General features: G+C 38.9%; 1 protein-coding gene across 10 annotated transcripts in view; it reads right to left on the reverse strand.

Moving 5' to 3' along the window:
* Window positions 1–18,536, reverse strand: part of plecb (plectin b) — a 128,671-nt gene that overhangs the window by 37,983 nt on the left and 72,152 nt on the right. For 8 of the 10 annotated variants that reach the window (XM_042424031.1, XM_042424032.1, XM_042424035.1 and 5 more), the window contains one exon: window positions 1,257–1,318. In XM_042424031.1, coding sequence (XP_042279965.1) covers window positions 1,257–1,318 — 62 coding nt within the window. Of the gene's footprint in view, window positions 1–1,256; window positions 1,319–3,650; window positions 4,134–18,536 lie in introns of those variants that run through there. The other 2 variants (XM_042424034.1, XM_042424033.1) reach the window with 1 other exon arrangement.

The raw sequence follows: 18,536 nt of genomic DNA on the forward strand, positions 1-18,536 counted from the left end.
TTCACGGAAAGGAAAACACTCTGTGCTTATTTTTTCCCCTCTTGTTCCATTTCTAAAAAAAAAAAAAAATGAATGGCCCTACAGTATGTCTGTGCAGTGAATACAAATAATGTGGAAGCACTTAATGTCATGAGGTTGTAAATGTATTGCTGCCAATGGGAGTTTCCTGGCAGAAAAGTGGCACAAGCAGGGATATTTTTACTGTTCTGGTGGAGGGGTATTGTGTTACAGGGGCTAATTTTTCACTCCTAATGAGAAACTCCAGAGTGAAGTGAATGGACCTTTCCTGACCTGTTTACCTCCGTGAATGTGTGATGCATTGGAAGGCTTTCAGGTCTCAGTTTGAGGATAGGGGGTGAGGTAGGCGAGAGTGGACGAGTGCTGATGGATGGTTTACACAGTCTCTCAGCTGATGACAGACTGGACTTCTGGTAAGCCTCCCCATCATGGCGCAGTGTCAGTGACCAAGTGTGAAACAATAACTGACTAGCTAATGTGAGTTGATACAGGCATGTGTGTTCATTTTGAGAAGCTTAAATTAAAAAGCACAGGTGAGGGATGGATTGCTTTCTATATAATGATGGCCTGTCACTCAAAACAATCCACAACATAACATTATATTCAGGGAATCTGATGAGAGCTCTCACTCTGCCATCATAGAAATGTGTTGCTACAGCTTGCCTCCATAAAATCAGTGTCATTCTGTATTCCCTCAGTCCTACTAATGGTTAAACTATCATTATCTCATAGACGCTACTGCAAACCAAAACATTATCTTCCTTATATAGAAATGGTTATTGTTTTGATCACTGCTCATAGTGTAAAACATTAACACTACATTGAAATTCTTGCCAACACAAAAGTAACTCAAGCCCAGCTATTTAAATCTGTAATTAGAGTAGATGTATTTAATTCTGCAGGTGGAGATTAATAACCTCTCCACATCTGAGTTTAAGCATTTATTAAACACTCAACATAGCACCCTGTGGTTAAAGGCAAATCAAGATGATGATTAAATGAGCAAACATCTGGAGTATTATTTAAGCCTGGACCACAAACAGGGAAATTTACCCTTTGATATCCACTGTGGTTGTTATGTGAGAGAGCAGTCAACCACGTGTTCATGAGGTTGAAAGTGAAATCTGAGGCTGCTTTTTGATGAAGTTTTCTTTATTATGTGCAAGTGTAGATTGTTTGTGTGTAAATCAATATCAAACATGAACAAGACAGAGTTCAAGTCAAGAACCGGCACTTACCTTTATCAAGTGCTTGTTCACCCATTTTGTGAAGGTCTTTTTCTGTACTCGATCTCGTTCATCTGCAAAACAGAGAAACCACAGTCAAACATCAGATTGTTATGGAAAGGAAAAATCAGACACCATTTTTAAAATTAAACATTGAAAAACTTGAAAAAACTTGAAAATAATGGCATATGATTCATTTATTCCTTGTGCAGACAGTTACGTAAGTGATAGAGTGATTGGGTTTAAATTAAAGCAGCAAATATAACAAAGCACCCCCATGATACCAGAGTTGTCTCATTTCAGTAGGACAAACAATGTATCACTGGGTGGAAAAACTTCACTTGACTGTGCACGCCTGCATCTGAGTCAGACCTCATCAGACCACACATTCATTGTCGGCAGATGCGCCCCTATTGTCTAGGAAACGTGTCCGCAAGGTCATGTCTCACTCTATGACACCGCTGGCTACTGTGCTCTTGGACAATCATTCAGAATAGGATTCCATCGTAAAAGGTTAAAATGTTGTGTGAAGTGTGAGGACGTTCTCTGTGATCACCACAAGACATGGCAAAGCTAATAAGAAGAACAATTTTCCAACAAGAAACAGCACGATCTTGGCGAGGGACACACCCACTAAGATAACAAACCTGCATCCACCCTCCACCTGTACTGTTTCTGCTTGAGTCCAAGTGAAAAGTAAAAAAATCCCCCACAAGGTGTGTCACTGAAATATTTATTAAGGACACAGTGGATGAATCTCTCTGTTTTCTGTGAATCTGTGTGATTCATGGTTGGTTGTGGTTAAATGGAAGTCGTCAATTCACGTGATGACAGGTGGAGCTTTAATAACTAAACATACCAATTTAGGAATTCCTTCACTCCATGCCACTTCATGTTGTTCTACTGAGGGACCCACCTACGTTGACTCACACAGCAATTCACAATAAAATCCATTCACATTATGCCATAGTGAACTATGGACACCAACACAGCAACAGTCCTCTATCTAATCAGTTTAAAGGGAGTGACTCAACTGTCTACTGTGCAGTGACACAGCAAGTGATGAAAAGCAAAGGGCAGTGATTCAGTACTAACACAATAAAGGTACCCAGCGGCTACATTTGTTTCCGGAGGAGGGTGTCAGCAACAACTTTGGACTGTGTTTCCATGGAAACCCACATAGACCCTTGACCTCCTTGTTTGTCATTTAATCCAATAGAGACTGAGCTTTACAATGTGACCCCTCTGGTTCTACTTCCTGTCAAGAGGGCACACTGTCACCTGGAAGGGGGAAGCATGATGATTGGTGTGATACACACACACACACACACACACACACACACACACACACACACACAAGAACACTGAGATGTTTCCCAAAAGGATGCTGTGGACAAAAGCAGTTTCCCATAGGAAACTTTGACCTGTGGGTCGCTGCATTCTGCTCATACCATGTCACCTAATCCTGTTTTAACTGCTGCGAATGACAACTCTTTGTGGACTTATTGCTCTTTATAAGTGAAGGGTACATTAATGGATAGAGGCTGAGTGAACTTCTACGTATCAAATGTCACCAGACGCAAACAGGTTTCAGGGAGGTGTGGCATTTATGGACAATAACAGTACAAAAGTCAATAGTTCTGGTATCAGTGTTGTGTGTAACAAAAGATCACAATGGCTGAATCAAAGTGTATTGAAGACTACTCCTTTGTGACTACAGAAATATTTTATCAAGAGATCTGTTAAAATGGCATGAATTTGATCAAAGAGTTTCAGAAGAATAAAAAATCAGATTTGGAAAAAAAAGAGAAGTAAATACAACACAGCATGCATCCTAGCTACAGCTGAAGGCAAATAGACTGTAGCTACAGTGACTCACTCGCCCTGAGACACATGCTACACAACAAAGACTGTGAATGGGCTTTACTGACCAATACGAAGTGAGGAAGCTGCTGATGCATTAGAAAAGGGGAGTATCCTCCACTGTGTGGAGAAACACTGGATATTAAAGTCCAAAAAGAACTGTGCCTACCATGTGTGTAATGAAATGAAATACTGCTGCATATGATGTTATAAAATCAAACTTGCCTGTGACAACAACAAAGACCCCAGTCAGCTAAAGTGTCACCATCTTCCCTTCTGACAGATGAGCTTAATGATGTACAAAATATTGCATTTATACAACATGTAGCCAATCAAGACTCATCATAAACCTCTTGTAAACAGAAAGGCCAACAGCCTGAACAACATCCAACACTGAAATCAAATGAAATGCTCCTCTTACCACATCCTTTAAAAACAATTAATTCTTGCCCTGTGGCGTCTCACACACATGGGAACAAGTATCTCACAATCAAGGCTTGCAGTTATTATTTTCTTTCCCATTAAATGCCACCATACTGGTACCTTTCCTGCCGTCCATAGCCTTCAACATCCCTTGGTAATAGCCTTCGTCTGAGGGCACCCTCTCTCTGCCCATGCTGTCAGTGGAGAAATGCCTGTACTTCTGCTGCGGAGAGGTCATTGTCACTGTTTGTCAGCGCTGCTTCACACGCAGAATAATAATCCTAATGATAAAATATCCTTGCCGGTTTTCCCCTTTTGTGGGAACTTCTGCTTTTCTTGTGTCTATCTGTTCCTCTGGCCCTCGGTTCGTCCTAAAGTATGCAGTCCTGTGGCCACAATCCACTCAGCACTTCACAAACCTATGATTTCTCTCCCCTCTTGCCTCTCAACCTCCTTACTCCCTCGTTGGTTTCGGCTCTGCCCCCCTTTTTCCTCCTTATGTTTTTTTTTTCTCCTTTCCCTTTTTCTCTTGCTCACTCTATTCCTTTCATATTAAATATTGCCTGTGGGCTACGAAGTCTGGACCTGTCCTCCTGTGTGATGTGCGAGTGTGTACTTAGTGGAGCTCTATGTGGAGGACATGGTGGGTAGGGCTCGAAACACACCCCTTCCTTTTGCTCAGGCAGAGGAGGAAGAAGAGGCGGGCAAGGACGAGGTGTGGTAATCTACATGCACTATCACTTAATCACTGCGTTTGCGCAAGATAACACGCACACACACACAAGCTGAGTCAGAGGGGCTATTAAAAAATCATAAAAGTCTGTCTCCATATTTTTTTTGTGATTTATGTTGCAATGAATAGGACTTCAATGAAAAATATACAAAGTACTGCCAGAATTAAAACAAAGACCCACCAACAAAAAGTTTACTGAGTCTAGTCAGTCACACATTCACATACACATATCTGATGGTTAATCATTAATTATTCACAGCATTCCTCAGACATCCCACATTAGGAGTTACTCACTGTGACGAAAAACGAGAAGAGATGAAGGATGAATTGGTTTTGGGAAGGGCTGCTGTGGATTCCAGAGATGCATGACCACACCCTCGACATCACTGATTTTCCCAGAAATATAGCAGCTTACAACTTAAGTGTTTGTATTTTAGGTCTGACAATTCTAAGAAATTGGAAACATTGTTTGACTTCAATATTTTTGCCTCTATCTGTGTTGGTTGTTGCCATGCATTTGTCATTTCTGAATCAAACCATCCTGTGTATTCAGTTCTGCAAAGCCTTTTTTCTCTTACTCTTGATGTTTGTCTTGCTGTAGCCAAAAGTCTTTTCAGCCATTGTCACCATTACTTCAATGTGAAACTACACATTTCCTGCTCTGTGGTATCTAACTCAAACAAATTAGGAAACATTGCTTCCTGTAAACCAGAGGATTTCCCAGAGAGGTGCAGGCAGATGGAGTGTTTAGAACAGCAAAATGTTATACAGGCATTACTTGAACAATGTTTAAGATTATTACTTTAGTAGTAGTTTAATTTCTTCTTAGAAAAATTTTGAGCAAATTTCTAGTATAACAATCTTTTGATCAAATCCAGTTTAATGATTTGATGATGATAGATTTAGATTTTAGATGATAGATAGATATGACAGATTTCTACTGATACTGTAGATTTCGCACTTTAGACCATTAAATCACTCATCAAAATCAAATGACAAGTAGGAATGTTTTAAAACTTTGGCCATTTCATCAGCCAAATTTTTGTTAAAGTGATCCTATTTACATTCTAAACAGCGGTGCACATGGCAACAAGTGACAATTACTGGACATTAGTAAATGCTAAAATATTGCGCAACAATAGCACGATAGAGGAGCAAGTAGAGAAGAGTCATACAGTCAGTAAAATGACTCAGTAATATCACTGTACACAGCAACATCTATGTAGTTGGCTAAAATTTACTAATATTAGCCACTGTAACATTAGCCACCATAAGATACTGGTCATACCCGACCAAGTAAGGCTGTAGCTGCAAAACAGCTGAGTGTACTGAATTGAGCAATAGTGTATTCTATTGTTTTTGTATTCAGCTTTTCATTTCTAAGAGGAAAATAGCATTATTTCGCTATTGTCTTATTCCAAAAATGATATATTCTCTATATTAAAGGGAAACTTCGGTATTTTTCAACCTGGACCCTATTTTTCTATCTCATTGTGTCTAAGTGACTAATGAGGACAACAATTTTTGAAATTGGTCCAGTATTGTGTGAGAGTGCAATGTTGTCATACACTTTTAATAACAATCTGAGCCAGTGGCAAAAACAAGTCCTTTTAGTGGGCATACATTGAAGAGTGCTATTGCCCCAAAGGATTACACTACAGCCCGTTTTGTGGCTGCCGGCTGAAGTGCTCTCGCTCAAGTTTCAAAAATTGTTGTCCTCATTAGTCACTTAGACACAAAAAGATGGGAAAATATGGTCCAGGTTGAAAAATACCAAAGTTTCCCTTTCAAGTTTCAACTCCTGCACACACTGAGTCCTAAATCCCGTATTTACTCAGAGTTTATCAAGAGTCTTTGGGGCTTATTTACACAAAGTCCCTCTATAATGGTCCCCTATACAGTTATTATGTGCTGACAGCTAAGGTGGGGGGCAAGGCGTGTCCTACCTCTGCTAAATCCTGCCTCTCTTGCCCTGAGGTGGGTATATATCCCATTTCCCCACCGTGACTGACATAATTTTATCAGAAATCTAAAACCACTTTTTCTTCCAGGCACAGGGTATTGAACACAGCCTGTATGAACATGAAGGCACTTAATGTGTCAGTGTAAGTGTGTCTGTGCAGGTGTGTATGTCCGTGTGTTGACTCATTTCGAGCCACGTTAGCAAATTTGGAGACACACCTTTGTAGTTCCGTACAATGTCTAGGCAAGCTAAGGAATTAGGGAGTGGTGCAAGGGTAGACAATTAGATCCGAAAAGGAAAGGAATCAGAATAAACTGTTAAAAAAAAAAAAAGAAATGTGCATTTTTCCATACAGCCTGAAACTATACATGCAGTAATTCCATTTACATAGTTGTCAATCAGGGTTTAATGAATAAGAAAAGGTCTATAAAGATTTTGCATTAATGTTATTGTGTGTCTGCATGATCACACCTTGCAATATCACCCTGCAAAACAATAGAATACAAATGGTTTTCCAAGTTATCTGATATGCAGAGGCAACAATAGAAGGTAACTGAGAGCTTGGTGACGTTCTGGCAGCGCAACATGTACCAACACTTACTTGAGCTGGATTTCTAAACCTCATGGGAAACACTAGCAGGGGACCCACAAGGGAACAGGCGAGGATGCAGAAACTGTGGAACATCTTAGTCATGAGATCTTTCCTCCAGAAGGGAGACATATCATTAAGGTCTCAACATGCTTATTACTCTGCTCCCTCATCTGGCTTCATCAAAACCAGATGGAACACTTGGGCTTTTTATACGAGCACAGAGAACTTGGTGAAAATATGAGGAGAAAGTATTTTCTCTCCAAATGACAAGTTTGAGGTTTGATCATTTTTTAGGATGGATGTGACAGGAATGCTGGGCTTCTTCTTTTCCCCACAACGATCTTACATTATCCAATAGACATTCTGACTCTGATACAAGGGTCTGCAATAGTGTTGCTGCTACATGCATTGCTATTGATTAATACGCTGAATGTTTGCTCAGTCTGTTCAGAAAAGTTTGGATTAATGTGATCCGAACTTCTACTGTTTCAGTGTTTTTATAAATCCTTGTTATCCACACTTCACACACACTCACACAGATGTTGGTTTGTTCTCCTCCATTTTAATTTAGAGGTTCAATGTAAATTGTTTGGTGTAGCATTTTTCTTGATGGCGATGTTAGACCCACTATTTTGGTCAAGACTGATGCTATGCTGATGCCCTGATGTTTCCTCTAGCGCCAACATAACGCTAACAACTTTGGTTTAGTGAAATGTGTTGACAACTAGTGAATGGATTTTGTCATCCCTTAACTTTGCATCTAGCACCAATTGGTCAAAACTTCAGTTTGTCCAATTTTATGACTTACCTGCAAAACTAATGACATTCCCATCAGTCTCAGCTGTACTTTGTCTTAAGCACTAATTAGCAAATGTTAGCATGCTAACCTAATTAACTAAGATGGTGAACATGGTAAACATTACACCTGCTAAACATTCGGCTGTGCCCAAATACAGCTTCACAAAGTTGTTAGTGTGACTGTAGAGTCTTAATCTTAATCTACCAATCAATATACAGTGTCATGGTGAAAATGTTTTGTCATACAATCATACAAAGGCCTAAAAAATATTTCTTGGGTTACTACAGATTAATCTGTAGATTACTTTTTGATTAATTGATAAGTCTATGAAACCAAAAAATTACAAGAACAATGTATTGAAATGTTTTGTTTAGTCCAACCAAAAGTCCAAAACCCAAAGATTTTCAGTTTAGAATAGTATACTGTATCACACAGACAAGCAGAAAATGTTCACATTTTTTCCACATTTAGGAAGCTGGAATCAGATGATTTTGCTTAATTTAACAAATGTAACAATTAATCAATCATCAAAATTGTTGCCAGGCAATTTTCTGTCAATTGACTATACAGGCTGATTGTTTCAGTTCTATTGCAAATTACTCATTACAATTTCCACCAATACAAAATCAGGCTATAACTGCAATAAAGATGGAAGCAAATCCCTAGGACACATTCATCCTGCTTTCACTGGAAAATAATGGATAGATCTGACAGTAACAAAAACTAGAGTCAATTACCTTTAACTGCTGCCTTAATCATCAGTCTGATTAAATAAACATCTGAAAACCAGTTAGACAGTGGACATTATGTCCAATACAACCATTTGTAATATACCTCTCATGGATACTGACAAACACACGGTTGAGCTTGCTACCATTTAGGGCTAGAAAAACCTGTACTTAAGCACTAGGGGACTTGATTCCCAAACAAATTAGAGGACAAAAGAATGCAAAGAATGTCTCATTATGGTTTTTGAAAGTGCTGAACTGCTGAGCAAAAACAAGGGTTTAGACAGGGGGAGGGTGTGCAACACCTTTCATTGTAGGGGATGAAAAAGTCACAGAAAGGTTTTGCTCTACCGGATTAGGTTACCTCTCTTCTCTGTCTCCCTCTCCCATTTTTCTTATTCTCTCCTTTAACCCCCACTTTCCCTTGGTCAAATCAGGTGAAAGTGTTTGCTGCAATAGGCACCACACCCCACAAGGAAAGGAATGTTGATAACACTAGGAGTGATCCAAACACACCCTGAATTATCACCTCTGTACGTCTGTAAAGAGGTGGAGTATTAGGAGGAGAGGTAGAAGAGACGGGGCAAAGAGGCTGCCACCTGAATCACAGCACATGCTGGATCATATTTTTGCTGTGCTTAGGATACAAAGCCAGTTAAGCAAAACCAACCACACACCATGTCGAGAAAGTCCTTCTGATGGTAAAGATTCATAAAGATTAAAAGCAGTATTATCTAAACTGTGACGGTCAGGACATGACTCAAACTGTCTGGCATGAGGCACACCAAATTCAACATTTTAAAGCCTTTATACACCTGGATTATTGATTTCAATAAACCAATTTCAAGAAAACAAAACATATTCTCTGGGAATACACTATCAGGGGCGGCCTGTTTTTCAGTCAAGCAAAGCTAATGAGAGCGCTGAGGCTATGCCATTAAATATAAGTGTTAAATTAGACGTTAACTGTGTTTAATAAATCAGGTATGATGCACTGGATTTCTTACCCTGTTCTGCAAATAGATGGTGTTGTCAGAATTAGATTGAGAGATGAAGCTTCAAACCCAATTTAACTGAGACTCAACAAGCTTCTAGATTAGCCACGGCAGCTGAGTTTTAAAATAGCTCACTGCTGAGCTTAAGAAGCCTCTGTGGAAAGCCCCACATCTGTGGTTTAACTATTGTGTCAGTTGCTAATGTTTAATTTGGTGACTACAAATTCAACAGGGTGAATAGAGAAAGCCGAGGAAGCAACAGTTTCACTGGCACTGTAGATAACACTTAAAAGAGCATGTGTCTCCCTCTGCAGGTGAGAGCACCAAAATATGTTTGTTCAGTCAAAGTGCAGTCACATAGCTGAAAATGTACTGCAGAGGTTAAATAACTTGTGTAAAAAGCTATTTATATTACAGAATATAATAAAACAAGATTATACAACTGTTTGAATAATTAGACAGTAATTCAAAACACTAAACTATTATGATGTTTTCTTAGAACTTACACTTCACTTGTGACAAAATTCTTTTAAATAGTGATTTACAAAAGTGAAGTGTAAGTCAGCAGACATTTCGTGTGAGTGGTAACCCAATCACTGTTTTTCCTGATCATATACAAAAGAGAATTTTCAGAGCTATAAATCTGAAAAGGCCGTTACTGTGGGTTTGGATGTGACTATAACCAACATTTTTTCCTTGCCTAGTTTCCTTCACTCCATATTAAATTATACTACCTCAACAGCACAAACACAAACTTGCCACGCTGACTTTTTCTCTCCCTTTAGTGATCCTTGCTCTGTTGTTTGTCCACTGCTGTTCTGCCATGAGCTATCACTGCTCAGTTAAAACTACCCAATTCTTCTTTTCCTGTTCCAAAATGAACTGGAAACACAAAATATATCATATCCCATTCATAAAAAGACTTTTCCCTTAACAAAAAGATTATGACATTATTTTGTCAGAAAACCAAATATAAGAGCAAACTCTAAACCCCCAAATATTCAGTTTACTTTATCAGACAGAGAAAAGCATTGAGAAGCTGTAACTAGGTAATGTTTGGCATTTTTGTTTGAACAAAGAAAAAAAGTAGACTAAAATGGCTCAAAAGACTACTCAATTTATGTCACTAGAGTAAAGAGCTTGTTGTTTCCAACCTTTATGAATGACAAACCACACACATTAGGTCTTTCTAACAATGGTATTTAAATCTTTATTACTCCAGAGCATAAACTGTAGCTTCCCTTTTTCTCTTGTGTTCTATTAATCCATCACTATGACATGTGGAATAACCGTATGCTATCTAACCCGTGACAGTTTCCAAACACCCTTTGCGAATGTGGAAAAAAGGGAACACGAGAGATGTTTCTATGACAACCCCCATAAACATACGGCACCATGTACAGTGGTTGCTGTGACTGACTCTTACTCATGGCTGTATTTATAGACGCAGAGACGGTGGAGTCTCCCATAACTGGCTGAATTGACGTGGAAAGGAAAACACCGTCCTCCACCCCATCACGCTCCCTCCTTATTCTGGCAGATGCCAAAAAGAAATATTTTGACCACTAGATGGCGCCAGTACAATCACATCCAACCAGCTCCCAGGTAGATTCTGTAACTTGTGACTTGTGAAAAGAGGTCTCACAATATGAATTCTGAGATATTAAATACTATATAAACAGTACATGAAGAATTTATACATTTTAAAAAGTAAGATATTGAAGAAAGATATTATGAACGTATTAATCTCTTCACTATCAAGTTGTGTGGGTTTCTCACGATCAAAGATGAATGAATGTGACCCATGTATTGTATGATATCTTCCCTACATATAACATTTCTTAGATAAAACCTGAGAGTGTCCACATGCTGCTTTTAAACCTGTTAATAAAGATAATGCTGCCCAGAGCACGCCACTTCATATCTACTGCAGTTAGTCATTTACAAGACAATACCATAAAGGTTTTGTTTTAAACCACATAACTTTGTATACATTCAGCAGAAAGCCTATAAACTGCAACCTCTTTGCCAAACTTTGAGACTATAGGTCTTTTATTTGATGTTAGACCAACTTTTTATTATCTTCAAACACATGTTTCTATACCTCACAGTCCAACTTTAAGACTTGAAGTCAAACCTCAAGGACAGTTCCCATAGTTACGGAGCCTCTCCCAATCATCAAGCACACAGGCGTGCCAAAATACTTGTGGATGGTTGTAATGTACAGTATACATTGTGTAAGATAGTTCTTCAAATTTTATGTTGTTATGGCATTTATTAGAGCAGCAGCTAGAGGTAAATTTCTGTGTATCCCTTTACATATCAAATGTTCAGGAGTCAATAATTAAACAGGTTTTGACCTTTTTTTTCATAATTTTCCATTCTGATGTAATTTATTATGGTAGTTATTAGGGTTAGGGTTTACAAAATGTGGCACAGCTCAAAGTCAGAGTACTACTATTAAAATATTTGTATGGAAGAATTCAACTATTCATTTTGTAATAAAATACTAGAACTAAATAGATATATTTAAAAATAAAAAAAAACTAGTTTGAATCTAACAAAATATAGAGTTAAACTGTAATGACAACAGATAACTATAATGAAGATTAACTGATTTTTTGCAAAACAGTTTTTATAACTTTTTATAGTTTTTATAAAAAAAAAAGAAAAAAGAAAGAAACCTAAAACTTGACTCTGGTAGTAACCATGTAGTTTCAACATGCTGAAAACACAACAGACAACTCCCCTCCCTCCTCCCCATACAGCCAATATTTCAGGTCTCTCCACTCACCTGCACAACACATTTTACTGTACAGATATTGGCTCCTTTCGCCATATGAGCTCAACTCATGCAGATAATTCCCTCGTTCTTGGCTCCAAACTGTATCCATTATGATCCTGATGAAACAACAAGATCCCCAGCAGCCCTGTGTGTCTCAGACACACTGTGCCAGCTGGTGAGTAGAAACAGGAACCACTTTCTAACAGATGAAAGCAGGACACTTTGCCCTACCCGCCTCTTGTATTGACAAACTGAAAGATATGACAGATAGCTCATCAAATAATTACCTGTATGATAATTACCTTAAATGGTTTCACATGATCCTGCGCTCACACTGTTTGTCCTTTGATTCATTTAAGGTATAAGTATCGTGCTGTTGCTGTGTTGCTTATTTAGTCTTTATCATTTTCACCTGTTACATTTTTTCCAGCCAGACTGTGTGTTAAACAGCCGCTTTCCAGTTATACAATGTTGCATACTTATTTAATATCAACTATTATAGAATCTAAAACTGGGATCTCTTTCGAGAGACCCACAAGTGTACTGTATTAAGATAGACCTCAAAAAGGCTATCTGTCAAATCTGATATAATATATTTACCAGTCAATCTTACAGTCCATAGTCCATAGTCAGTGTTTATATTTGAGTTTGGACACACAGTAATAAGGGCGAGCCTCAGGGAGTTGTGGTTGTACGTGACTGGTGCTATGCTTCTTGACAGTTTTGAAGCAGCCCTGGAACAACCGAGGCAAGTCTCATAATGACTCATTTTCAGATCTCCTCTGGGCAATTGTTGCGGTATAGTAACACACTCATCAGCTACACAACTTGCGGGAGGAATGATATGTTTGAATACAATAAAACCACAAGCAATAAATCCTGTCCGTATGTTCAAGTCACCACGTAATGATTTTACGTCTGGTCCAAAGAGCAGACAACTGACACACACACCTACCATCGCCAATCAACTTTAAGATGTGACAATTAACGACAGGGCACAGCTGAGCTGTTCCTGGGTCACATTTAAAAGGGAAAGTGACCTAAATATGTTGAGTTCTCTTCTTACAGGACACCGACCTTTGATCCAGGACCATACAGGAAGGCCTCTGATCTGCTCACATGTCGCACTGACCACAATCACTCACGGAGCAACATTTTTGGTTGATGCTGCTTGGTGTCTTTTTACAGCAAACATCACTCTTCACACTCATCACGCTCATCACATTTGTCGTTTATAAGTTGTTTATGCAATATGTAATATAATTTGATTTAAGAGTACCATATTTAAGACATTAGGAAGGCTGTATTAATAGTAGTTAACTGAATTTAATTTGCATCATGTCCTTGCAACCTCAGAATAGAGACAGACAGAGCTTTAGTTAGGATATTACACATTTAAATTTGAGATTTGAGCTGAACACATGGCAACAGTTTCAAATAGTTCACCATAGTTGTGTAAAATATGAATACAATCTATGTAAAATGGCGAAAACATGCCTTTATTCATGGGCCAGGTGTGACCTATGAAATGATGGATAAAACCAACAAACAGGAATGTCTATTTTTGTCTAATAGCAAATAAGTATACCTGAAGCCATAAAGCATGAATTGATTTGTAACACCGATGCAATCAAGACTAAAGCAAATAAGCGTATTTCCCAAATTTCCTTTAAAATTAGATACATGTACTAAAATTTGTACTTCAACTATAGTGAGGTCAGAATTTTGAACACTAACTGAACAAAAATGACAGACCCATGCCATCTGGAGAAAAGGAAATTAGATTGAGGCAAGACTCATGAAAAATGACTCAACAAATCTTTAACACATAACTCAACTCACATTTCGTTTATTTGAGTATGGGCAGATGTTTTCTATAGTAAATGAATTACTATAACTGCATACAAAGACTGTAGTCATGAAGTGATATATTGCACAAGACACATTAACATCTATAAGTAAACTACTGATGTCACTGTATACTACGTGGAGTGCTGAGAAATCCCTGATGTGGGTCACAAGGGGTATAAATAAACTCCCAGCACTGCACTGGATGTGTTTCCATGGTCCCAGTGCTGCTCATAAATAAAATCAGCCCTAAACGAACGACCCGTATGTTCCCCATGTGGCTCTCTCTCTCATCAGGGTTTGTTCACTATTCCCAGAAGATTAACCAACCTCATCCAAAGGCCCTGTGGGGCTCTATGAGCCCCTGAGGCACAAGTTCACTGTTTATATTATGACTCATGCCCACTGGTTCACTAGCAGCAGTCATGGCGGAGTAAATGATTGGGGCAGTGTGTGTGTGTGTGTGTATGTGTGTATTTCTCCAGAGTAGGAGTTGGTTCCAGGAAAAAATGCTGACTTTTCCACAAATCAGGCCAAAGCCAGAGCAGAACTCAACCACCGCAGCCCACACAGCACTGAGGGTCTCACATTCATCTCTAACAGGATGTTATACTTTACTGGCATTGATAAATTCTCTACTCCCAGCTCCTTGTATAAAAGAGAGTAAGGTCAAGTGAGTGTGACCTTAGTTCAATTGTCCAACCTGTTTTGTCTGAGAACACCCGCTATGAAAATATTCTTTACCAACCAATTATGCAAAGCAATTTAACGTGCCATTAACAGCCTGGGAAATCCCAAGTTTTAAATCGTTGATCACTTATTGTGACTGAGTCTTGATGCTGTAACACCTGAATCGACAGGTGTGAGTTTTTAAGAGAATCTGCTACAGTATATTCTGCGAGGCCCCTGTGGTCGACAATCCGATTTTGGTGGCTTAAGGAAGGGAAAACAAACACAGGTGAAAGGGCAAAGTTCAGCGAGAGAATGCCGAGTGATGCACCTTGTGTGTGACACAAGAGTATTTACAGTCTAACTTAACCACGCCCCCTTCTCATGACCTTTCGGCTGACCCCATTCCAACATGGTTGGAGGAGAATGTTAACATGCGTGTTCCCACCTCACAGCACAGCATGCTGAATAAGACTAGGAACTGGAGCAACAGTGCTAGGAAGCAAATGAAATCCCTGTGGTCTGATATCTGCTCTCATTGCTGTCATAAGTGATAGCTCAAGCCGAGGAGCTAGAGAGTGGATAGAGGACAGAGCTGTCAGCATGCAGAAGGGATGCCAGTAAAAAACAGGGACAGTTAAGACCAGAAAGCCCCATGACAGGCTTGGATTGAAGAGCACGATCACCAGGAAAAGCAGCTGCATTTAACTCTAGAATATCTCAAATAATAAAGCATTAGCACATTGAACTTTATAATGTCACGTTAAGGTAAACAGCAGTAAATTAGCCACATATGGAGCCATTATTTGTCAGTCAGTCATCAGAGATTAAAGTGATAAATATAACAAAAATGTTACATTTCATACAAATCATATGAGAAAAGGTATTTTTTATTCTAAAGGTTGCCTTAAGTAAGGTTGCCTTAAGTCCTTGTTTTATCTGACCAACAGTCCTAAACCCCAAAATATTCAATGAATTATTAAAGAACAGTAGCAAAACCAGAAAATATTTACATTTGAGCTCCATCTGGCCCAACTGGGACCACTCAATTTCTGCCATTTTTGTTTGAAAAAAAATACTTAGACAATTAGTAAATTATCAAAACTGTTTCTGATTAATTTTCTGTTGATCGTCAAAGTGACAAGAATGAAATTTTGTTCCATACAAGACTGCGGCTAAGTTAATAAACTAAATATCTCATCCCAGTTTCCTCATATTAATCGTCCTCTCTACAGTTGTCTTCCTTTCAAACACACTACGTTAATAAGTAATAAGACAAACTCTGCTTGCAGACATAACCAACGTGTAGCCATAGGATCAAACAGCTAATTGTTCATCTGTAGTATTAGAGGGCACAGTCTGTTTTATCGGGGAGTTTTCTCTATCCAAATCTAATGTTTCTCCAGGGCAAATCCTTGATAAAGTCATTGAAGTGTTATCGTTGAACACACTTTTATAAGGCTCCAGTTCAAAAGTGGGCAGCTGGTTTGGTAACTGCCAATGTCTTTCAACCTGGCAGGTGTACTAACAAAGCACCAACAGACAGCGATTCATCTGAGACATCAGTACACCCTTCAGCAAGAATATACTTACACATACACAAAGCTTTGATCCGTAACTAAACATGACTAAACAGGTTTGGGAGGGACCTCATAAAGCCATTGTTGTAACAGCAGTCAACGGCCTCTCTCAAAAACAACAAAAGAAAATCACTGAAGGCTCAGGTAGGTGGAGCCGAGACTTGTTCGCATCTTTGCACTGCGACATGTCCGACTGGCACAAAAGCCTGTGCAACACGATGCAAATTGAAGGCCTCCCACGCTCTCCCAAAGTAATGAGGGTTAATCCCTTTGCAGCTGTGAGTAAGAACAGACACTTCAATCAGCAGGCGGCAACATGGCAGCGTTAAACTGCACAGAAAAGCCCAGTGGCACCCTTGACCGGTCACGTCACAACGGACAACGGCTGACAGGTTTCAAGGTTACACATGAACGTGACTAATACATAGGGTAAACATGCTGCACGTGAAGCTGTGTGTGAGCCCGCTGAGTTAGTAATATGATCTTTTCAGATCAAAGTATCAAGAATATTAAAGCAATAATGCAAACATGAGCATAAACAGAGCAGACTTAAGTATTGAAAAATATCTTGTGATGCAATAATTTCATTGAAACTTTTGTTGCATTTGTGAGAAAAAGACATAAGGAAAATACTCTTCTAGTATCCAGCTACTTTGCTTTGACACTTAAAAGTCATTCTCTGCTTCTTTAACCTTTAAAAGCCACTTCGCTCCAATATCCTGCAACCTGCAGCTCTCTTACCTTTCCTCTTGTGTTTTCTCAAACGCCAGAATACAATCAGGGTAACTAAGTGCCCCAAAACCACCAGGGCGGGGAGAGTGGGTCCTGGGGGGCTCACAGCCATTTGTTGGGACAGAGAGATAAGGTAGAGGGGATGAGGGGATGAGCGTGGGCAGTGGTGACAGGTGGGGCCTTCACTGGGAGGGGGGAAAAGGGAGTGGGACGGCGTGGGTGTGGTAGGGACATTTTAGAAAAAAAGACACTTCGAGCAGGAATTCCAGCTATTTTCCCCACCCTGAAGCTATTGCTGAAATCTTCTTCTTGGTCTGCTTATCCTGATTGTTCAGCTGTTTTGAAACCCATATAATACTTGCATGACTCTGCTCTCTGAATGTCTCTTTTCCAGAACACTAGAAGAGCAAATAATTGTATAAATATTTTCAAAATCCAAGTTTAGCTGTTATCTCTATTTGACTATTCCATTATGCATTTCTCTGTTTCAATTGATGCAGTTTAGGATAAAAAGGAACTATATCGTATTTTCATCTTATCTGATTATTCTCTGTGACTCTTCCCATCTTACTGCAACAACATGTTATCAACCAGGATGTGATTGCTATCTGCATTCTTGGCTGATAAGTAATTCTGGGAGCATAGAGTCAAACCCCACAAAGCAATGACAGGCCTTAATAAGCCCTCGGTGAGTACAATCTGTTGTCTTTGTTTAATCTAGATTGAAAACACTTCAACATGGTATTACTGTATTATTAAATGCACTACAGTGAATGTTAGGTTTTATTGTTTCATTTTAAAAAAACACAACTAACTAGGTGACAAAGTGCTGAAAATGTCATAAAACTACAACTATAAAAAACCCTATCATTATCTTCAACGCAGGAACAAATACAAGTTAGCACATGTATTAGGATGGTACTGCACTATAGCAGGTGGTCTTAGTTTTACAGCAATCTAAAATAGCCCAGACAGGCTCATATGGCTGTCTCTCACACACACACACACACAAACTAAAAAGTTTGGGTAATACTTTCTGACACCCATGTCTATAATTCATTATAAACATACTTATAATGCGTTATAATCTGCTTGTAGTACTATCATTATAAAATGATTATAATGTATTACAACTATGAGAGTTATAATACACTATGATCCTTACAAAAAAAGTCAGTAAGCGTATAATTTGTTATGATTATTGTTATAAAGCATTATGAATATTCATGAGTGCTTATAACTATAATCATATGGTGCAGATTACAACACTTCATAAGTATGTTTATAATGCTTTAATCACCTGGGCGTCATTGACAATGTTACCAAAAGTTTTGAATAAAATACACTCTTTACAAGTTGTCTCTCATTGTTTATGTCCATTAGATGTCAGACTGACAGGAAAGACACACACTAGCAAGAGGAGGGGGTGACACTGCCCTCTGCCCTCACCCACTTCCATCTACATACCATCAAATAAAGGAAAATATAGAAGCAGCCAACCTCACTCATAATTCACATCAGTCACATTGTGGACAGGCTTAAATATGGAATACAATCTGTGCTGCAGTGGCTGAAGGTTGCT

Source organism: Thunnus maccoyii, chromosome 10 (genome assembly GCF_910596095.1).
Source record: "Thunnus maccoyii chromosome 10, fThuMac1.1, whole genome shotgun sequence".
Taxonomy (NCBI): Eukaryota; Metazoa; Chordata; class Actinopteri; order Scombriformes; family Scombridae; genus Thunnus; species Thunnus maccoyii.